Raw genomic sequence first — 23,600 nt, forward strand, 5'->3', positions numbered from 1 at the left:
GGGGTCAGGTCAACCCTGCTGTAGAAGCCACCTCAAATCACTCTACAGATTAGAGAACTGGGCCAAAACAAACAAGATGAATTTTAACAGGGAGAAATGTAAAGTCTTGCACTTGGGCAAAAAAAATGAGAGGCACAAATACAAGATGGGTGACACCTGGCTTGAGAGCAGTACATGTGAAAAGGATCTAGGAGTCTTGGTTGACCACAAACTTGACATGAGCCAACAGTGTGACGCGGCAGCTAAAAAAGCCAGTGCAATTCTGGGCTGCATCAATAGGAGTATAGCATCTAGATCAAGGGAAGTAATAGTGCCCCTGTATTCTGCTCTGGTCAGACCTCACCTGGAGTACTGTGTCCAGTTCTGGGCACCACAGTTCAAGAAGGACACTGACAAACTGGAACGTGTCCAGAGGAGGGCAACCAAAATGGTCAAAGGCCTGGAAACGATGCCTTATGAGGAACGGCTAAGGGAGCTGGGCATGTTTAGCCTGGAGAAGAGGAGGTTAAGGGGTGATATGATAGCCATGTTCAAATATATAAAAGGATGTCACATAGAGGAGGGAGAAAGGTTGTTTTCTGCTGCTCCAGAGAAGCGGACACGGAGCAATGGATCCAAACTACAAGAAAGAAGATTCCACCTAAACATTAGGAAGAACTTCCTGACAGTAAGAGCTGTTTGACAGTGGAATTTGCTGCCAAGGAGTGTGGTGGAGTCTCCTCCTTTGGAGGTCTTTAAGCAGAGGCTTGACAACCATATGTCAGGAGTGCTCTGATGGTGTTTCCTGCTTGGCAGGGGGTTGGACTCGATGGCCCTTGTGGTCTCTTCCAGCTCTATGATTCTATGATTCTACAGTGGCACCTCGGGTTAAGTACCGTGTTTTTCGCTCCATAAGGCGCACCGGACCATAAGGCGCACCTAGTTTTTAGAGGGGGAAACCAAGAAAAAAAATATCATTCCCCACCCCCCCCAGCCCCAAAGAGAGGCCGGGAGAGGCTGCGCGCGGCTATGGCAATTCCCCCACCTCCTGCAAAAGCCCACAGGAGCCGCGCACCCTTTAAGCAGCGTGTGGTTCCTGCGGGCTTTTCTACGAGGAGGGAGAAGGGACTGACTGGCCGCGTCAGTCCCTTCTGCCTCCAGGGGAAGAGCTCGCAACAGCCGCGCGGAGCGTGTGCGCGGCTCTTGGGGGCTTTTCCTGCCTGTATCCCCCCTGCATTCGCTCCATAAGACGCACACACATTTCCCCTTACTTTTTTAGGAGGGAAAAAGTGTGTCTTTTGAAGCGAAAAATACGGTACTTAATTCGTTCCGGAGGTCCGTTCTTAACCTGAAGCACTCCCCGTCTCCTGCGATCATTTGTCATGCAGGTTGAGGCTGATGACGGCGAGGTGGTCCAAAACAGCTGGAGCTGGACAAGGCTTCTGTACAATATTATGGACCCTGGATGCCTTAAATTTACAGGGAACCAGAGTAAAGTTACAGGGAACCAGGCAGAGGGCCTTCTCAGCAGTGGCGCCCTCCCTGTGGAACGCCCTCCCACCCGATGCCTGGGAGATAAAGAATTACACAATTTTTAGGAGGCAGCCCTGTTCAGGGAAGTATTTAATGTCTGACATTTTTTATATTTTCCTGGAAGCTGCCCAGAGTGGCTGGGAAAACCCAGCCAGGTGGGTGGGGTCTGAACAATAAAATTATTATTATTATTACTACTCATGCTGTTTCCCCCCCCCCCCACTGCATCTCAAAGCCCTTCTAGATTTGTGACTTTACGACAGCACCAGTGGGAAGCACCACTTCTTAACTGTGGTGTCGTTAAATAAGAGAATTCTCCCCTATACAGAGTATTTCACCTTCTGCCACTTCCTCTGATGGACCTATTGCCATTTTGGTTCAAACTTCCATTTAAAAATAGAATACGTTGCAGCGGCATTGTAGTTAAGCAATAGACCGGAGGGCCAAAGGTTCCCCACAATTTCAATCAAATGTGCGGCTTATCCTCATTCTCTCTCTCCCTCTCCTAGTAGAGCAAAAAAATATATTTTTATTTTCCTCTGAATATCCTATTCTGTTGGCAACTCATTTCTTCCATGGCTCTCTCCCTCTGCCCGTCCTTCTGTAGACCCTCTCCACCCTTTCTCTTGAAGTCTGGCTTCCATCTCCTCCCCTTGGACTCTCTCTGCTCCTTGCAAGGTACTCTATCTCTTGACTTCCCCCCATCCCATGGCTTCTGTGTTACCCCTTTCCCCCCTCTCCTGCTTCCTAATAAGATAGGGCCACCCCTGCTTGTTCCAGAGGCTGTGTGTGTGTGTGTGTAACTGATTTTCTAAAAATATTTTACCACTGCTATTACGCTTTCTTTTTCCTTTAAAGAAAAATGTTTCTGTAACTGTCACTTCTCTCTGTTTGTTTTTTTAAACCTGGTTTTGTTTTTTGGGGGTTGATGTAAGCTGGTCTGAGCGCTCTCTTTTATCAGAAAGGCAGGATAGAAAACATTCAATAGTACTGGTAAGGATAGACTGGGTTGTGCTGTTTAGGAAAGCCTATTCTCGATTGAAACGAAACGTTGAGGATGTTCGGGGAGATAAGAGTTCCTCCAAACCAAGCCGCTGAAAATCTGTAGAGCACATCGCAAGGAAATGAAAGACAGGGAAACCAGGACTAGAAACAATAGACATAACTTTACTGAAACCTAAACTGTAGTAAAGACAAGCGGTAGATCTGAACCTCTTCCGTAGATGCCAAATCCTAGATAAGAACGTGACTATCTGGTTCAGACGGACCTCTCTTGGTTTATTAAGCTGAAGTACGTGTGTCCCTTGCACCCATGTGCTCTGTCCTTTCTCCCCTCCCTCCCTCCACTGCAATTTGCTGCTTCCCCTGGTTAATTTAACCATGGTTTCCCCATTCATCCTGAACCAGGAAACCATGGTTACCCGGATTGGAACCAAGTTCAAACCATCCCCTCCGTATTCCAATCATTATTTTTTATATATTTTTTTTGGCTCAGACTTAATGGGAGACCGTAGCTAATTAGCTCAGGATGTGCTGTTGTTGCTACACACAGTGAACGGAGAAGGGAAGGACATAGTCTTGGCTTGGCTTGGCACGCTGAGATGCATACATCCAAACTGGGCGACCGTCATATGCGGAGTACGGAATGCAATGGAAAAGCCCACTTGCGCTTAGCTCCAAGGGAGGTTGGCTGGGTCACCCCTTTTCCGTAGGAACTTCAGCTGTACTCAAAAGCGCAGAAGTCTGATGGGTCTGCAAACCTCAGGCCTAACTCGTAACTTGCACCAGTAGCTGCAGGGCTAGAGTGTTAGCTGCCTTGTCCATAAATACCGTATTTTTCGCTCCATAGGATGCACCTTGTTTTAGAGGGGGAGAACAAGAAAAAAATAATCTCTCCCTCTCTGCTCAGCGCCCCTTCAGCGAAGCGGCAGGAGAAACGGAGCCCCTTCCATTTCTCCTCCCGCTTGGCCGAAGGGGCGCTGCGCAGCTCTCCCTCTCTGCTGAAGCCAGGAGAGTCTTGCTCTCCCGGCTTCAGCAAAAGGAACCCGAAGCTTGCGGAGTGCAGCTGGAACTCACACTGCACTCCGAAGGCTTCAGGCAGCTATCCCTGAAGCCTGGAGAGCGAGAGGGGTCGGTGCGCACCGACCCCTCTCGCTCTCCAGGCTTCAGCGAAAGCAACATGAAGCCTCCGGAGTGCGGAGGGAGCGCTCCCTCTGCGCTTCGGAGGCTTCGCATTGCTATCGCTGAAGCTAAGAAGCCTGCATTCACTCCATAGGACGCACACATATTTCCGCTTAATTTTTGGAGGGGAAAAAGTGCGTCCTATAGAGCGAAAAATACGGTAAGTTGTTATCCTGGGGGTTACGGAAGGGTGGGTTATGAATGGGGACGAGACCTGTGCAGCCTGCGGGCGATGCTTGGGTACGCCACGAGAGTCTCTCTACCCGCATTGGCTTCTCTTCGAAACCACGCTCTGTCTGCCTGCGGCTGCACCCGGTGGGCTCTGCAGGACTGTTCTGTCTCTCCACCTCCTTTCCACGCTGTGCCTCGGCTCCAGGCCGTTCTGTCGCCGCTGTTGTTTTCATGTGTTCGATTTGCCTGCTTGTTTCTCGTACCACCATTTCCTCCATGTTGGTTTTCCCTCCTCTCCCCTCACCCCCCAAACCCCCCGCAGGCTGAGACGGCTGCAAACCGGATTTGCAAAGTGTTGGCCGTGAACCAGGAGAATGAGCACCTGATGGAAGACTACGAGAAGCTGGCTTCTGACGTGAGTGTGGGCAGGACCCCTTCCCCTTGCGAGTCCCATGGGGCAAGCGCCGAAGCTGCCAGACCTCCCTAAAGATTGTGGCATCCAGATTTGGGGGAGGGGGGTAAGGATGCCGACGGCTGCCAGCCGTGAGGGCTGTGCTGTGCCTCCAGGGTCAAAGGCTCCAGCCATGCTGGAAACCACCGGCTGGAGAGACCGATCACGCTCTGGCCCTGCTTCAGAGTTTCCTGCAGGGTTTCCCACGTACCTACGGGACTGCCTCTCCCGGTATGCCCCGCGGAGGACCTTAAGGTCCACAAATGACAACAGCGTGGAGGTCCCAGGTCGCAAGGTGGTTAGATTGGTCTCAACCAGGGCCAGGGCCTTTTCAGTACTGGCCCCGACTTGGCGGAACGCTCTGTCCCAAGAGACTAGGGCCCTGCGGGACTTGACATCTTTCTGCAGGGCCTGCAAGACAGAGCTGTTCTGCCTGGCCTTTGGTTTGACCCTTATGTTTCCCTCCCCTTACAGTTTTGATTTATGGGCTACTTTTAAAATGAGGCTGCTTTTTAAATTGCATTTTAACCTGTATTTTAAATTGGGTTCCCCCCTGCCTATTATGTTTCCATTGTAAGTTTACTGGTGTTAGCCGCCCTGAGCCTGGCTTGGGCCGGGGAGGGTGGGGTATAAATAAAATTTACTATTATTATTATTATTATTATTATTATTATTATTATTATGTGGCTGGTCACTGTGAAAACAGAATGCTGGACTGCGATTTGCCACTCAGCTGTCCTTAATGTTCTTATGTGAGAGCTGTTTCGTGGAGCAGTCTTGTCCCACTCTGGCCACCGTAGGTAGAATTCTGGTTGCCGTAACTGGCTGAGCAGAGTGCAGGAACTGGGCCTGCCGCAGGTGGTCCCTGGGCTTTGCGTAGGGCGGTGGGGAGGAGCCACTATATCCCTGGGGCTGTTGCCCTGGCTGTCGTTGACCCCATCTCTCTCCTCCACCCCGCCAATCCCATCCTCAGCTGCTGGAGTGGATTCAGCGCACCATCCCCTGGCTGGAGAACCGCGTCCCGCAGAAGACCATCCAGGAGATGCAGCAGAAGCTGGAGGATTTCCGCGATTACCGGCGGGTTCACAAGCCCCCCAAGGTGCAGGAGAAGTGCCAGCTGGAGATCAACTTCAACACCTTGCAGACCAAGCTGCGGCTAAGCAACCGGCCGGCCTTCATGCCCTCCGAGGGGAAGATGGTCTCGGTGAGTGTGCCCGCTTAAAAAAGCAGAAGGGGGCCGATAGGGTGGCAGAGTGGAGCTCCAGGTGGTGTTGGGTGGGTGCCCTGCGCCTCCAGAGTCAGAACTGGTTCAGCTTTGGGCCAACAGAGCAATTAAAGGTAAAGGGACCCCTGACCATTAGGTCCAGTCGTGGCTGACTCTGGGGTTGCGGCGCTCATCTCGCTTTATTGGCCGAGGGAGCCGGCGTACAGCTTCTGGATCATGTGGCCAGCATGACTAAGCCGCTTCTGGCGAACCAGAGCAGCGCACGAAAACGCCGTTTAGCTTCCCGCCGGAGTGGTACCTATTTATCTACTTGCGCTTTGACGTGCTTTCGAACTGCTAGGTTGGCAGGAGCAGGGACCGAGCAACAGGAGCTCACCCCGTCGCGGGGATTCGAACTGCCGACCTTTGATTGGCAAGTCCTAGGCTCTGTGGTTTAACCCACAGCGCCACCCACGTCCCAACAGAGCAATTGGGTTGAAGTTAATGTCAAATCTCAATTTGGCTGCAGATGCACCATAGAGCCAGAATCACTGGGTGTTTCCTCCATCCTTGCTTCCCTTTAATCTGTAATATGCGGACGCTGGCCTATCTTCCAAGTCGTTAAGGTTGCTGTGACAATGTATTACTGAATCAACAAGAACTCAATGGCATTTACAGTCAGGTTCTTCTTCCAGTGTCTCTAAACGGCAGAGCAGCCTTTTCCCTAACCTGCTGCCCTCCAGCTCTTCCAGGCTCCATCGGGCCCAGCCGGCTTGGAGTCCAAAACAGCCGGAAGGCACCAGCTTGTCGGGAGCAGGGGTTGGTCATCCAGTAGCTACGTACAGCCCCTTTCTCTATGTTTACGAGCGTGTGTGCCTGCAAGATTAAGCGAGAGCCCAGCGGACCCCCAGATAGGACAAGCAGAAGTCCTAAGAGGAGGTGATGCTCAGGCTGCATCTCTTCCCCAACTCACCTGCCTTCCGCTCCCTAGTCAATCCCAATGGGTTTGCAACGAAGGCAATTAGAGCAATTTCAGAAATGCGATTAGAAGCTATTAAGCGGAACTGATGTGTTTGTCTTGCTGGGTTTCACTTCTTGTTTGCTTAGGGTGGTTTATATATACAGTTGTGCCTTGCTTCTCGAACGGAATCCGTTCCAGAAGTCTGTTCGACTTCCGAAAATGTTCAAAAACCAAGGCGCAGCTTCCGATTGGCTGCAGGAATTTCTACAGCAGGGGTGGCCAACTCCCAAGAGACTGCGATCTACTCACAGAGTTAAAGACTGGCAGTGATCAACCCCCTTTTTCAGGGTTTAGGTCAAAGTTGTTGAGCTCTTTTTAGAGAGCATGAAAGCCCCGTTTTGGGGGGTGCAGGGCAAAAAAGGGGAACCAAACTTGTTGAGCTTCTTTGGGGGGAGACAGTGATCTACCACAGATGTCCAGTGATCTACCAGTAGATCACGATCTACCTGTTGGACGTACCTGGTCTATAGCATGGGTAGGCAAACTAAGGCCCGTGGGCTGGATCAGGCCCAATTGCCTTCTGGATCCGGCCTGCGGACGGTCCGGGAATCGCCGCGTGGATCGCCAGGACGCGCGTTCTTTCCCTCTCCCTCACACGGCGGCGGCACCTCCCTCCCTCCCTCCTCCTGGCTTCTCCCCGCCCTGCCTAGAGGAGGAAGGGGGCTGGGCTTTGTTGGTGCCAGCAGCAGCAGCGCTCGAGCGGCCGCCATTTTAAGCAGCCCCTCTCTGGAGCCCTTTTGCACGCCGCTCATCGTCCCGCCACCGCCGCTGCCACCAGCCCCTGCCACTCGCAAGACACTGGTAAGCAGCCACCGGGGCTCATGCATCATTCCCCCCCCCCAAAAAAAAATATATAGTCTGGCCCCCCACCAGGTCTGAGGGACAGTGGACTGCCCCCCTGCTGAAAAAGTTTGCTGACCCCTGATCTACAGCCACCCGGGGAGAAGGGTTAGCCTGAGCTGAGACATGGGATGCAAGTGCAGCCGTGTTACGAAGCTGAACGTTTCCCTCTCCCCCAAAAAACCTCCCCAGGACATCAATAACGGCTGGCAGCACTTGGAGCAGGCCGAGAAAGGCTACGAAGAGTGGCTGCTGAATGAGATCCGAAGGATGGAGAGGCTGGACCACTTGGCCGAGAAGTTCAGGCAGAAGGCGTCGATCCACGAAAGCTGGACCGAAGGTGAGCTTAAGGATGCAGGATTCTGCCTTGTGCCAAGCGAGGCAGCTGGCTCGTCTGTCGTCTGCGATGGCTGGCAGGGTCAGGAACCTGAACCTGGGGCCTTCTCTGGATGCAAAACACAGCTTTTTCCCGTGCACGTAGGACACACAAATAACGCACCCAACATCTGCGACTAGCAACAGCCAGCCTTTCCCGCTACTGCTGTCCAGGTACAGCAGTGGAGCCCACCTAATGTCAATAGGCAGGGAGTTCCAAAGCACAAAGGGAATAACTCTTTTAAAATAATAATAATAATAATAATAATAATAATAATAATAATAATTTATACCCCGCCCATCTGGCTGGGCTTCCCCAGCCACTCTGGGCGGCTTCCAAAAAAATATTAAAATACTGTAATACATCAAACTTTAAAAGCTTCCCTAAACGGGGCTGCCTTCAGGTGTCTTCTAAAAGTCTGGTAGTTCTTGTTCTCTTTGACATCTGGTGGGAGGGCGTTCCACAGGGAGGGCGATACTACCAAGAAGGCCCTCTGCCTGGTTCCTGTAACTTGGCTTCTCGCAGTGAGGGAACCGCCAGAAGGCCCTTGGAGCTGGACCTCAGTGTCCGGGCAGAAAGATGGGGGTGGAAACGCTCCTTCAGGTATACTGGGCTGAGGCTGATTAGGGCTTTAAAGGTCAGCACCAACACTTTGAATTGTGCTCGGAAACGTACTGGGAGCCAATGTAGGTCTTTCAAGGCCGGTGTTATATGGTCTCGGCGGCCGCTCCCGGTCACCAGTCTGGCTGACGCATTCTGGATTAATTGCAGTTTCCGGGTCACCTTCAAAGGTAGCCCCACGTAGAGCGCGTTGCAGTAGTCCAAGCGGGAGATAACCAGAGCTTGCACCTCTCTGACAAGACAGTCCGCAGGCAGATAGGGTCTCAGCCTGCGTACCAGATGGAGCTGGCAGACAGCCGCCCTGGACACAGAATTGACCTGTGCCTCCATGGACAGCTGTGAGTCCAAAATGACTCCCAGGCTGCACACCTGGTCCTTCAGGGGCACAGTTACCCCATTCAGGACCAGGGAATCCTCCACACCCGCCCGCCTCCTGTCCCCCAAAAACAGTACTTCTGTCTTGTCAGGATTCAATCTCAATCTGTTAGCCGCCATCCATCCTCCAACCGCCTCCAGACACTCACACAGATACTGCATGGAGTTCAAATCCTGCAGGTCAAAGGCATGGAGTGAACTAATGGAGTCCTGCGATGCCCCCTTCCGCTACGTTCTACCCAAGTGCCCCCCGTGACGGTGCTGGTGGCCGTGTGTTTTTGGAGGTAGTCCAGACACGCCTTCCCTCTTCCAGGAGAGAGGTTGGCTTCCCGGGGGGGGGGGGGGGTTTACCGCTGACTTTTTATTAAACGCCTAGCCTCCGGCCTCTTCCAGTCTGGCCAGATGTCAAGGCGCGAGGGCCGAACCTTCCAACATGGCAGCTGCGGGTCTCGCCCCGTAGAGAAATGCCATAATCCCCCCTTCTGGAAGGAATGTGCCGGGTGGAATGTTGTTCTCATAAGGTTGGGGGAAAGAACATTGCCGGGTTGGGGGGGTGGAAACATAGTTTAGCTTGCGCAAGTGTGTGGAAGGGGGGCGGGCGGGCGCTTACAGCTGCGCAGAAGCGATCTGTTTCTGCTTTTCCGTGGGTTTTGGGAGCGACTGAAATAATTGAAAGAAGAAAAGGGGCCTGAGTGAACTTCTGGTTTTTCTTTGGTTGGGGGGGCAGGGAGCCAATGAACCAATGAAACTTGCCTTACCCAGAGCCAGACCTTTAGTCCCCTAGCCTGGTGGTGTTTTCTGAGTGCCAGCCATTCGGCAACACCACCTGGGTGTCTGGGCTCTCCCACTGCCTACGTTCCCCCTTAACCCAGGCTGCCGAATGGGATCACATTCGCACCCGGCTCTCCCCGCAAGGCGGCTCGCAAAATAGCTTGAGGGGTTTCCTGGGAGCCACTGCGCCCTTCTCCACGCGTGACCTTGTCGCATAGACTGAACGCTAAATGTGCTAGCAGCTCGGACACGGGGCAGAGAGCGTCTTCTTCTAACCTGGTGCCTGTGAAGCCTAAAGAACTCATTGCCACAGGGGTGGCGGCCGCCTGCAAGGACAACTTTTATTAGAAGAAAGGGGAAGAAGAGGAGGGAGATGGAGACTCTTCTCATCCTCCTCATGAGATTCCCCAGGGAACGCTTGGCTAACTGCTGCCAGAGACAGAGTGCTGGGTTAGGCCAATGTTGACTCAGATCCAATGTGACATGTCCTATTTTATTTTTCATGCCTGGAGGGAATTCAGGGGGAGTAGCTGCTGTTAAATAGCTGCTCTTAGAGCATTGGGGTATGCATATGCTGAGATATATATAGAGAGAGAGAGAGAGAGAGAGCGCGCTCACCGGTGCAAGACGGTCTGAGCACATGATACCATTCCTGGCCTGACTTCAAAGGCTACCAGTTAGTTTCCAGGCTCAGTTCAAAATGCAGGTTTTGGAACTTTAAAGCCTTAAACGGCTTAGGACCCGTACGAACCAACCCAGACCCTGCCATCATCATCTGAGGCCCTTCTTCATGTGTGTCCCCCACGAGAAGTCTGGAGGGCGGCAAGACGAGATTGGGCCTTCTCCGTGGTGGCTCCCTGTTTGCTCTACCCAGGGAGGCTCTTCTGACACCTTCATTGCATATCTGTAGGCGCCAGGCAAGGCAAAAACATTACTTTTCAACCAGGCCTTCTACTTTTAACTTATCTATGGCCTCTTTTTTTTGGCAATGGCATGGTTTAATGCAACAGGGTGTTTATGCTGGTTTTAATGTATGTATATGTTTGTTTGTTTGTTTGTTTGTTTGTTTGTTTGTTTTGCTTAAAATATTATAAGTCTCTCTGAGTTGCTATGGGAAAAGAGCAACCAATAAAATTAATTAATTATAGGTAATAAAATATTCCCATTTGACCTTGACCACCAGAGGCCCCCCCCCTCCATCTTGCCGTCACACGAATCAAGGTAGCTACAGAAGGAGCTTACCAATGAGCTGAGATTTAAGAAGGGAAGAAAGGGGAAATTGCGAAGGAAGAATATACACGAGTAGTCAACAGTTGCAGGTAGAAGGTCAGGCAGGCCAAAGCTCAGAATGAACTCGGGCTCGCAAGACCGGTTACAAATATTTTTCTTCTTCCTCTGCAGCCACACCAGTTTCTTCAGGTTCCTCCCACCTATATTTCTTGTGGGTCTGCCTTTGTGCCTTCAATATTTTGCCTTTAAGAAGCTCCCATCCATCTTGGATTCCTCTCGGAGTATTTCTGACCTTGGGACTTTCACCCAGTAGTTCCTTTGGGCTTTTTGAAGCCGGCCTCCTTAAAGTCCAGGGTGTGTTTTCCGACTACACTCCGCTTTCCCTTCTTGCCTGTGTATGATAAAACCTAAGAGGACTTGGTAGCTTCTTTCCAAGGTTTCCTGTACTTCCAGCTCTGCAGTTCTGGGATTCTGTGAAATAATGGCAGGCAGGGAAGAACAGTGACTGACCTATGCAGTGCTTGGGCTTCCTGAGAATCTTAGTTTTTGTTTGGGTGGTTGGCCCAGTATCTACTCCTTGCCCCTCTTTCTGCCTCTCTGCTTGATAAGTTGGAAAGGCATTGCTGGCCATGTCAAACCCATACTCTCCAACATTTCTCGTTGAAAAGAGGGACTTCCTAAGGAAAAGCGGGACATTCTGGAATCAAATCAGAAACTGGGACGGCTTCTGTAAACCCGGGACTGTCCCACTGTTGTCAACAAAATTTGCCCTTTTTTCCCCTTATGGGGTATCCAAGAGCCCATATAGAGTCCTTACGTAGGATCCCTAGTGGTAGGAGAAGATAACAGAGGCCAACCAGAGAATATTGAGAAGCAAAGCAGCTAGTAAGCCTGATCTTTATTGATCTGTTGCAACAGGGTCCTCACTCACCACACGCAGGAGGGAGGAGGAACCCAGAACAATGGCGCGCAAGGCCTTATAAAGACTTTTGAAATTGCCACCCTGGAGCTCAAGACCACCCCTCCATACATCATACATACATCACAGAAGGGGTGTAACCTAAGACCACCCCCCAGATACATCATACCTACATCACACAAAAGGCGGTCTACAGCAGAAATCTGAGTGACTTGTTTACCTCCTGTCTGCCAGGTTACCTGTTTAATGGTCACTTGATTGGATTGCCTGAGGAGCCTGGCCAGTCTTTTGTAATGATAAATACTTAGTTCCTGAGCCAGGTCACAGGCTCACACCCTATTCATATCTTAAATGTGCCCTTAAGACAGGATTTGTGAAGGAAAAGACAATGGGGAGGCTTTTGACCTTGCAGAGAAAACATTTCAGTTTGGAATCAAAAATGGTTTCGGGTTGGTCTTCCTGTTCTGATCTGTGTACGTGCTTGGTTGGGACACTTACGAACATTTAACATATATCTAAGACCTCAAAATTCTTATCACACCGGCAAACCATACCAGACTGGACTTAGCATCATACCTAACACTTTGCAGTGCCAGCCTGACTGCAGTAAGAGTTGCCCACCCTTTTGTGGGTGTGTTTTGTTTAAGAAGCTACTACACCCTTCCAACGAGGAGGAGCCTGCAGGCCCAGAGAGCTCTGCTACATCTCTTGAAAGCCCAAGACCAGCTGTTTATCTCCTTGGGTTCTGGCTGCAGTCCTTTTGTTTCCCGCCCTATTCTTAGCTGAGCCTGGGAAGGGTGGAAGTATTATCAGCCTCCCTGCAGCTTCCTGTTGGGCTTGGTCAAGCACATGGCAAATTCCTTTCTCTTTGCAGCAAAGGGGAGGAGCCCCCCCCGACCCCCCCATCCAACCTCTTCCTCCCTCCCCCCACCCCACAACTTGGCTTCATCCATCAAAGTGGGCAGTCGGTTGCTATAGGAGGCCCAGACTGCTCCTTGGGGGTGATGTGGGGAGGGGAGAAACTGGAAGAAGGAACTCATTTGGTGCTAAGAAATGCCAAAGAGTCCCACCTAGGCAGCAGCAGAAAGGTAACCAAAACTCTGTTTCTCAGCCAGTTGACGGGCGATCCCCTGAGGCCGTTCTAGCTGTGCTTGGTTCTCTTTTGCACTTATTAAAGGTAAAGGGACCCCTGACCATTAGGTCCAGTCGTGGCCGACTCTGGGGTTGCAGCACTCATCTCGCTTTATTGGCCGAGGGAGCCGGCGTACAGCTTCCGGGTCATGTGGCCAGCAGGACTAAGCCGCTTCTGGCGAACCAGAGCAGCGCACGGGAACACCGTTTACCTTCCCACCAGAGCAGTACCTATTTATCTACTTGCACTTTGACGTGCTTTCGAACTGCTAGGTTGGCAGGAGCAGGGACCGAGCAACGGGAGCTCTCCCCGTTGCGGGGATTCGAACCGCTGACCTTCTGATCAGCAAGCCCTAGGCTCAGTGGTTTAACCCACAGCGCCACCCGTGTCTCTTTGCACTTATTATGAATTATCTGTTTTATTACGTTTCCATCCCGCCATTTCTCCCAAGGAGGTCAAGGTGACGTGTGTGGTTCTCCTTGCTCCCCACCCTTTTCATCTGCAAAACAACCCTGCAAGGCAGGGCCCAGGAGCCTCGTGCTCCTCCTACTAAGCTGTCCCAAGAGACGAGAGTTCGAATCTCCACTCGGCTGCACAACTCACTGTGGGCAACCTCAGGCCAGTCACAGCCTCTCAGCCTAGCTTACCCTCCAGGGTTCTTTTGAGGATGAAATGGAGACGGGAGGAGAACCACCACGTACGCCACCTTGAGCTCCTTGGAGGAAAAGGGATGTAAATCTTTGTTTTATTTTTAAATGCTTTATTGGTTTTAAAACGGAGTAACATAAGTAATCAATAGAAATCAAGGACAAAAAGAAAATAAGCAAACGTTCATTCCATGGTTGATTCACATTGTAAGAAATGATTTGTAGTTAAATTCAGCATCGCCTCCAATATAAATTTATTAAGGGAGAAAGAACAGGAGGGCAGACATTTCTAAATAAACTGTTCGGCTGCACTCGCAAAATGCAGCCCCCAGGCCTCAGGGTGTGGGTGGGTGTGGGTGTGGGTATGCCTCTACCTCCTTCGCTCAAACCCCTGGTGGGGGCTGAAATAAAAGAATATATATATATATATATATATATATAATAAATGTACCAAGCAAACACGTACATAAATATATAAACCACATGTCTGAAGCAGCACAGGAAAACAACCATGAAACCATTTTGATTCCCAAACTGACCAAATGTTTTCTCTGCAAAGTCAAAGGAAAATGGAAAAGCCTCCCCATTGTCTTTTCCTTCACAAATCCTGTCTTAAGGGTATGTCTGTCTGTGTATGAATAGGGTGAGCCTGTGACCTGGCCCAGGAACTAAGTATTTATCATTACAAAAGACTGGCCAGGCTCCCCAGGGTATCCAAACAAGTGGCCATTAAACAGGTAACCTGCCAGACAGGTAAACAATGCACTCAGATTTCTGGTGTTGACCGCCCTTTCTGTGATGTAGGTATGATGTTTCTGGGGGTGGTCTTAGACTCCAAGGCGGGCAATTTAAAATGTCTATATAAGGGCAGGCACACCTGGGTTCTGGGTTCCTCCTCCTTTCCTGCGTGTGAGGGGAGCACCCTGTTGCAACAGTTCAATAAAAATCAGGCTTACCAGCTGCTTTGCTTCACAATATTCTCTGGTTGGCCTCTGTTATTTTCTCCAGCCGATGGAGAACCTACAAAGGACTCTATAAGGGCTCTTGTGTCCCCCATAAGGGAATAAGGGCAGATTTTTGTTTATTACAGGGCCTTGCTTTCAACTCAAAAGTTTTTAAAGGCACCAGGACCACCAGCCCACATTCTCATTGATGCTTTGCTGTTGTTGTTTAGTCGTGTCCGACTCTTCGTGACCCCCTGGACCAGAGCACGCAAGGCACTTCTGTCTTCCACTGCCTCCCGCAGTTTGGTCAAAGTCATGCTGGTAGCTTCGAGAACACTGTCCCACCATCTCGTCCTCCATCGTCCCCTTCTCCTTGTGCCCTCCATCTTTCCCAACATCAGGGTCTTTTCCTGGGAGTCTTCTCTTCTCATGAGGTGGCCAAAGTATTGGAGCCTCACGATCTGTCCTTCCAGTGAGCACTCAGGGCTGATTTCCTTCAGAATGGATAGGTTTGATCTTCTTGCAGTCCACGGGACTCTCAAGTGTCTCCCCCAGCACCATAATTCAAAAGCATCAATTCTTCGGCGATCAGCCTTCTTTATTTGTCCAGCTTTCACTTCCATACATCACTACTGGGAAAACTCATTGATGCTACTAAGGTGAAATATGGGGCTCCCTTGCCCACAGCACACTGAAACTCGCGCCTGCTCCTCCCACCCTCTCAAAGAGGGTCCCAGACCCAGGAATCCGGCTCTGGGCTTCCTCCGGCTGCACAGGAAACGAGAAAACTGTGCGCCGCTGACATTCCTGAGCTTCGGAGCCCTTTCCTGCTTCCTCTCGGCTCATCCCTCTGATTTGGGCTTCCAGTTGCCGCCATCCTCCCCGTCTCCCCCCTTTTTCCCAGCCCCGGCCTGGGGGCCGAGGCAAAAGCTGCCTCTGCTCTCAACCTGGCAACGTTAGCCGGAGCCCTCTGCGCTAATTCGAAAGCTATTTGAGTCGGGAGCGGAAAAGCGGCTTGAGTTTTTTTGAAAAGCGCTCTTCTGTTCCAGTCAGCTGTTCCCCGGGACATGCTTAGCTTTGAAAATTCTCCCTTGGCCGCCGGCCAGACAGAAATCCAGACAAACTGGGAGTTGCGGTGGAGAGGTGATGGGGCGGCGGCGGTGGGGGAACGGGACAGTTTCTGAGCTGGCTGAGTGCAAGCAGCCGAGGCAGAGAGACTTTGCTTTTAGAACGGAGATCTCCCCCTCCGTACCTCACCCCATCTTTCCCCCCTAAACTTGTGAGCCACAAGGGCTTGAAAAACCACCTGTGTCCTCCTCAGGGTGTGGAGACCCTGTGCAAGCCCTGAATTCCCTTCAGCCAATGAGGGATCGGTGATGTCATCCCAAGGAGAGGGTACCTTGGGGATTTCCTGAGCTGGCCTGCGCTGCTGACAGGTGTGGGGGAATCCTTGAAGCACCAGCCATGTCCGGAAAGCAAGACCCACCTATCCCCAGACACACACCCCTGCCCTGACCAGGACAGGACAGCAGGGGGCGCTATTAATCTCGAGTGATACTCTGACCCCTTAACCTCCGCTGCCATGCGTAATATCTTCGTAATATTATGCCATGCGTAATATCATGGTGTCTTGTATGCTGACTTCCGGCAGCTCCTGCAGCCAAGCTGGTGCCAAACATCCTGCTCTGCTTTCCTTTGCACCACATCAGCAAGGCCAAGAAAGAGGTATTGTCTTCTGGGCTGCCCAAGATATCCATGCACACTGCCCAGGCTTGCGCCCCGGGGAGCTCACTTGGATAGCTGCTAATGCAGTGATTTGACTTCACCCCGGAGGCGCACTCCATTGTCTCTTGAGACAGACAGGTGCCAACGGCTGTAGTGGCAGGGAGGGCAAGTCATTGTTTTGGAGACCTTATACCAGAGGTCGTCAAACTAAGGCCCGGGGGCCGGATGCGGACCAATCGCCTTCTCAATCCGGCCCGCGGATGGTCCGGGAATCAGCGTATTTTTACATTAGTAGAATGTGTCCTTTTATTTAAAATGCATCTCTGGGTTATTTGTGGGGTCTGCCTGGTGTTTTTACGTGAGGAGAATGTGTACTTTTATTTAAAATGCATCTCTGGGTTATTTGTGGGCCATAGGAATTCATTCATATTTTCCCCAAAATATAAACCGGCCCCTCACAAGTCCTGAGGGACAGTGGACCGGCCCCCTGCTGAAAAAGTTTGCTGACCCCTGCCTTACACCTTTCAGGGTTGCCTTCTTCTTGGCCCGATGCCCTTCAGCTGTTTTGGGCTACAACTCCCATCAGGATGCTGACTGGGGCTGATGGGATTTGTAGTCCAAAGCACTGCCCCCGTCCTACTGAGTTGCCTGGAGCAGCAAAGTTGGGCGTGTCTTTGCATTCAGCCAAGTTCAGCCGGCAGGCTCTGCTGCGAGGTAAAACAACCCTGTTAGGTAGTCCAGCAGATGAGGAAGAGGAGGAGATGGAGGGAAATGGTGTCTGTCTCAAGACCACATGGATTGCCTGTAGGTGGGGCCGAGGTGAGACTTGACTCAAATCAGTGACTTCTCTTTCTGTGGAACATACCCTGTATGGTATGTTCATTTTACATACCATAAGGTAACCCCTGACTGTTAGGTCCAGTCGTGGCTGACTCTGGGGTTGCGGCGCTCATCTCGCTTTATTGGCCGAGGGAGCCGGCGTACAGCTTCCGGGTCATGTGGCCAGCATGACTAAGCCACCTCTGGCGAACCAGAGCAGCGCACAGAAACGCCGTTTACCTTCCCGCCGGAGCAGTACCTATTTATCTACTTGCACTTTGACGTGCTTTCGAACTGCTAGGTTGGCAGGAGCAGGGACTGAGCAATGGGAGCTCACCCCATCGCGGGGATTCGACCACCGACCTTCCGATCAGCAAGTCCTAGGCTCTGTGGTTTATCCCACAGCGCCACCCGCATCCCTTTACATACCATACATTCCTGCATATTTTACATGAACTAAACCATTCGGTAATCCATTGTTGCATCCATCAAAACTTACTTACACTGTTGAATTTATCGTAATGCTTTTTTATTGTCTTGCGATTGGGGGGGGGGGCGGGCTCCTCGATAGCTTTTGACCAGCCCCTGCCCCCTTCTCTCCCCACAACCCCAGGTAAAGAGACCATGCTGCGGCAGAAGGACTACGAGACGGCCACCCTGTCGGATATCAAGGCCCTGATCCGGAAGCACGAGGCTTTTGAGAGCGATCTGGCGGCTCACCAGGATCGTGTGGAGCAGATAGCGGCCATCGCGCAGGAGCTCAAGTACGCTGTTCCCCAGGCCTCCCCCCCCCCCGGCAAAAGCAACTCTTTTTCTGGAGTCACCTCCACCCAGGCTATGCCCATGAGCACACATAATATTGGGACCGGGGGCGCCGTCACATCCATGACCGGCTTGTGGGCTGCTTTCCATTGGGGCATCTGTTCGGCCACTGTGAGAACAGGAATGCTGGGCTGGACGGGCCCTTGGCTTGGTCCACTCGCCAGGTTCTTCTGTTCTGAGCTTGGCCTTGAATTCCAGCCAGTTAAATAAATATAAATAAATTTTTATATATACCCCGCCCTTCCCGGTTCAAAAACTGGGCTCAGGGTGGCGAACAAATTTAAAACACCTACCGTATTTTTCGCTCTATAAGACGCACCCGACCATAAGACGCACCTAGTTATAGAGGAGGAGAACAAGAAAAAAAATATTCTCTTCCTCTCCGCGCAGCGCCCCTTCAGCGAAGCGGCAGGAGAAACGGAGCCCCTTCCATTTCTCCTCCCGCTTTGCTGAAGGGGCGCTGCGCAGAGAGGGAAAGCTGTGCAGCGCCTCTCCAGCGAAGCGAAGCCAGGAGAGCAAGGGGGATTGGTGCGCACCGATCCCTCTTGCTCTCCTGGCTTCAGCAAAACCTGCGCAGCCTGCATTCGTTCCATAAGACACACACACATTTCCTCTTACTTTTTAGGAGGGGAAAAGTGTGTCTTATAGAGCAAAAAATACAGTAATTGTAAAAGCAGCATAAAATACAGTAGAAAAAATACAGTTCTAGGGCAGGTGTTCTTCAAACTAAGGCCCCAGGCCAGGAAGAACTTCCTGGCGCTAAGAGCTGTCCGGCAGTGGAACGGACCACTTTGGAAGATGGCACTGCCCTTCACTGGAGGTTTATTACGCAAGAGTTTGGACGGACATCTGTCAGGGATTCTTTACCTGCAGTTCCCGCATTGCAGGGGGTTCGACTAGATGACACTTGGGGTCCTTTCCAACTCTGTGGTTCTGCATCGGTGGACTACAACTCCCATCATCCACAGCCGTCTTAGATCAGAGATCAAGGATGGTGGGAGTTGACGTCCACCCACATCTGGGAACCCAAAGTTGAATGAAACCACGACGCTCGGAGCAGCCTCCTTGCTGAAACAATCAGACAGCCGCTCTTAAGCCAGGACACTTGTGGCTTCCTCCTGAGCCAGTCCTCTGGCCTTCTCGAGCCCAGACAGTAAAAATCCCAATTTCGGTCACTCTGGGCTGTGTGTGTGTGTGCGCACATGCACATTTATGCCGTAAGATTTTCCTGCATCCTGTGTAAAGGAAACATCAGCAGCCTCAGGGCCCTTTAGAAAGCTTCCCAGCCGCCATTCCATTGCACCGCCCGGGCCCACTTGTGTGTGTGACTTGAACCGTCTTGCAGCAAGGGGGGCGACACAAAGAGACACTGTGTGATATTTTTGGCAGGTCCAAAATAGCAACCTCACCGCCCCTTTCCGTTTGTCACTGAGAATCCCTTTCCAATGCGTCTTTGGCTCCTGCACAGAAACGGCTGGGATCACCTCTCCTTTTGGAAAGAGTTCCTAAAAGAGTGTTCTCTTCCACTTGCACACACACACACACACACACACACACACACACACACACATACACACACACGAGATACACAGTGCCCCTATTGTTCTCCTTCCCTCCTCCCTTTGTGTGACACCAGAATGTGCTTATTGTAAGAGTTTGCTGCAAACTTCTTCGTCCTCCCCCCCTTCTCCCTCTCCCGTCCCCCCAACTCGGATAAACTCGCGCACAATTAGTACACACACAGGCGAGAGCCATGAATAGCGGCTCTTATTCCCGTGGCTGGGAATGGCAGGGAACTTGGAAACATGGATGTGTGTGGCCCTTTGGCATGGCTTCGTGGGGGAGAGAACACACAAACAAACGCCTCTCTTGCAAAGAAAAAAAAGCCTTGAAATAGCGAAAGCGCCATTTGAAGGCCGCCGAAGCCTTTTCACCCTGCATCTGTTGCTTCGGGAGTCGCTAGGCAATAAATACCCTTCTCTCCCACCCCCTCGTCATGAGTTAGACACGGATCTGAGGTTAGGGGTGTTCTGCCTGAAACCAGGCACCCTGTTTCCCCCGCATGTCTTGTTGCTGTGGCTCCGCTGGCCCACTCCCAAGGTATTTCGCTTGGCAAACCTCCCGGCTTTTCTTTCTCCATCCCAAACGTGTAGCAACATGCAGACTTCCAGAGGAACTCTGCTAAAAACTTTGCATTCGGGCTGGGGGGGAGGTGTTGGCTGGGAACGTGCCGCTGTTGGGGCTGGGCGCTGGGCGGACTGGGCCGGGCCACCCTACCCCCCAGAGACTTTGGGGGAGAGCTCCCAACCCGTCCGTCTGGTGGGCAGAGAGCCTTAAAAGGGGGAAGCAGCCCCCTCTGGTGCCCGAGAGCTGCCACTGTGTAGGTTGTGCAGCAGCCGGGCTCAGGGAGGAAATAGATGCATGGCGTCTCTCGCACCCGGTTGCTGCTTTCCTACATATCCGCTTCCCCAGCCTGGCTCATGGCAGTACAGTTGGTACCTCTGGTTGTGAACGGGATCCGTTCTGAATATTCCGCACGATTGTGTGTGAGTGCGCTTGGCTTAAAGTTGAGGTAGCTGGCAAACCACAGTTGCAGCTGTGATTCTAGCCCTCACTGTTGCATGCAGAAGAACATGCAGAAGTCAGATCTGCAGGAGGGAGTGATCTCAGCACCGCACAACTCCCTGGACCAGGTGGTCATCACCCAACTTCCTGCTCTCAGACAGGAATCTCTCTAGGCCAGGGATGGCCAAACTTGGCCATCCAGATGTTTTGGGACCACAATTCCCATCATCCCTGACCACTGATCCTGTTAGCTAGGGATGATGGGAGTTGTAGTCCAAAAACAGCTGGAGGGCCAAGTTTGGCCATCACTGCTCTAAGCCAACCTTCACTAACCCTCCTCTGGGTGTTTTTGACTACAACTCCCATCATCCTCAGCCAGCACAGGACTGTTATCTAAAACATCTAGAGGGCACCCGGTTGGCAAAGGCTGCTCTAGGCATTAGCCCGCTATAATCGTGGAGTTGGAAGGGACCCTGAGGGTCATCTAATCCGACCCAACGTGGGGCTCGAACCCACAACCCTGAGATTGAGAATCTCATCCTCTGCTAACGGAGCTATTTGTTCCAATAATTAAAAGACCACAGGTGTGCTCTAAGCAGAGATCACGACTTCTGCAACAACAGAGAGCCTTAAGAATATCATTTGGTTGTATGAAGGCCGTAGGGGGAAGAGGGCTTGGCCCCACTGGCGTGGCCCCGAGTAATGCCCCCTTTCTCTCTGCCCTGTAGTGAGTTGGACTACTACGACTCGCCCAGTGTCAACACCCGGTGCCAGAAGATCTGTGACCAGTGGGACTCGCTAGGATCCTTGACCCACACACGGAGGGAAGCCTTGGAGGTGAGCCAGGAGGCTCCTGTAGCTTGCCCTGACCTTCGGCAGGGGGTAGTCAGCGCTGTGTCATGTGACCCGATCACCTGACCCATTTCTCTCCTCCACAGAAAACAGAGAAGCAGCTGGAGACCATTGACCAGCTCCACCTGGAATATGCCAAGCGGGCAGCGCCCTTCAACAACTGGATGGAGAGCGCCATGGAGGACCTGCAGGACATGTTCATCGTCCACACCATCGAGGAGATCGAGGTAGGAGGAGGGGGTGGAAGGTCACCCGGCGCAATTCAGTTGCCCTAGGAACATGCCGGCCAGTCATCAAAGAGAGAGCTAACTCCTTGTTAGCAAAACACAATCCCTGCAGGCTTTGTTGACTGCAGAGCAGCTCATTTTTCCTCCGTGAAAATCAGTTGCCGAGACTGAAAGGCCCTGCCTCTCACCAGGGCTTTCCCCCAAGCAATTGGAGACTGTGCCTGTTGTTGTCGTTTAGTCGTTTAGTCGTGTCTGACTCTTTGTGACCCCCTGGACCAGAGCATGCCAGGCACTCCTATCTTCCACTGCCTCCCGCGGTTTGGTCAAACTCATGCTGGTAGCTTAGAGAATGCTGTCCCACCATCTCCTCCTCTGTCGTCCCCTTCTCCTTGTGCCCTCCATCTTTCCCAACATCAGGGTCTCTTCCAGGGAGTCTTCTCTTCTCATGAGGTGGCCAAGGTATTGGAGCCTCAGCTTCAGGATCTGTCCTTCCAGTGAGCACTCAGGGCTGATTTCCTTAAGAATGGAGAGGTTTGATCTTCTTGCAGTCCATGGGACTCTCAAGAGTCTCCTCCAGCACCATAATTCAAAAGCATCCATTCTTTGGCGATCAGCCTTCTTTGTGGTCCAGCTCTCACTTCCATACATCACTACTGGGAAAACCATAGCTTTAACTATACGGACCTTTGTTGGCAAGGTGATGACTCTGCTTTTTAAGATGCTGTCTACTGTGCCTACATGCAGCCAACCTCTCCTCCGCCCTTTTCACGCCTCTCCTGGTTCTGGGAATCAGGGGAGAAGGGGGAGCTTGTCACAGCAGCAGGAGGACACACCAACCAGACTCATCTCGGCCTCTTGGCCTCCCTCCTCTCCAGCCTCTTGATTCTGAACTTCTTTCTGCCACAGACTCTCCCTGCTCACTAAGCCCTGTCACCCATTTGGCCTCTGACACCTCCTCTTCCTGGTCATCTCCCTCTGACCACTTGTTCCAACCACCCCATGACACCAGTTCAGAGAATCTTGGGTCCCCAGGACTGGGGAAGATCACCTGAGGCTTGGGGGACCCATCACCTTAAAGCAGCTTCTTGCATCCTGACTTGGTATAAGACAGGTTTATATGGCTGTACATGAAGCTGCTTTCATGTGGCTTTAGAAGCCAAACAGAACTTGACAGATGGCGCTCTGCTGCATTGTAGAGTTTGAAGGGATCCGAAGATTTTAATCTAGTCCAATGCCCTGCAAGGCAGCTAACAAATCCCTTTTTTCTCCCAGGGATTGATTGCAGCCCATGATCAGTTCAAGTCCACCCTGCCCGACGCGGACAAGGAGCGTGAGGCCATCCTGGGTATCCAGAGCGAAGCGCAGAAGATTGCAGACTACAACAACATAAAACTCTCCGGGAACAACCCGTACACTTCGGTCACTCCGCAGATCATCAACTCCAAGTGGGAAAGGGTGCGTGGAGATGTCTGGATGGTGTCACGAATCCAGGCAGAGTCCTGGAGGGAGATGGGGGGGCGAGAGAAGACGCCCAGCTGAAGTGGGCCACGGCCAGTTTGGCTGGTGGGAGACGCTGGGGGCTGATGATCCAAGTCTTTCTGTTCTCGTTTTCGTTGGAGCAGGTCCAGCAGCTGGTGCCAAAGAGGGACCACGCCCTGCAAGACGAGCAGAGCAAGCAGCAGTCCAATGAACATCTGCGCCGGCAGTTTGCTAGCCAGGCCAACATTGTGGGGCCTTGGATCCAGACCAAAATGGAGGTGAGGGTGCTCTGCCTGCTGCTCCCCGCTTGCTGCTCCCCGCTTGCCCCACAGGAGAATTTGGAGAGGTGCAGAGAGGAGAGATTTCCGTTTTGTTTCATTTTCACTATCAATTCGTATACCGCCTTTCTTGTAAACACAAGGCAGTTTACAAGCCTGCAAGATAGACAGCAAAGATCACACGCCTAATAGCAATCATACTCAATTCTTTAAAAACTCATAATAAAAGCATGCAGTGGTGCCTCGCAAGACGAAATTAATCTGTTCCGCGAGTCTCTTCATCTTGCGGTTTTTCCATCTTGCGAAGCACGGCTATTAGCGGCTTAGCGGCTATTAACGGCTTAGCGGCTTTAAGAAAAAGGAAACAAACTCGCAAGAAGCAAGCCCATAGGGAAATTCGTCTTGCAGAACGACTCAAAAAACGGAAAACTCTTTCGT

General features: G+C 51.8%; 1 protein-coding gene across 2 annotated transcripts in view; it reads left to right on the forward strand.

Moving 5' to 3' along the window:
* The window catches only part of ACTN4 (actinin alpha 4), a 119,893-nt gene that overhangs the window by 85,740 nt on the left and 10,553 nt on the right, over positions 1-23,600 (forward strand). For both annotated transcript variants that reach the window (XM_081018658.1, XM_081018657.1), the window contains exons 9-16: positions 4,187-4,279; positions 5,289-5,519; positions 7,573-7,720; positions 17,553-17,703; positions 21,055-21,163; positions 21,265-21,405; positions 22,678-22,860; positions 23,028-23,162. In XM_081018658.1, coding sequence (XP_080874784.1) covers positions 4,187-4,279; positions 5,289-5,519; positions 7,573-7,720; positions 17,553-17,703; positions 21,055-21,163; positions 21,265-21,405; positions 22,678-22,860; positions 23,028-23,162 — 1,191 coding nt within the window. The remainder of the gene's footprint in view (positions 1-4,186; positions 4,280-5,288; positions 5,520-7,572; positions 7,721-17,552; positions 17,704-21,054; positions 21,164-21,264; positions 21,406-22,677; positions 22,861-23,027; positions 23,163-23,600) is intronic.

This window comes from Podarcis pityusensis (genome assembly GCF_964106645.2).
Source record: "Podarcis pityusensis genome assembly, chromosome: 8".
Lineage (NCBI taxonomy): Eukaryota > Metazoa > Chordata > Lepidosauria > Squamata > Lacertidae > Podarcis > Podarcis pityusensis.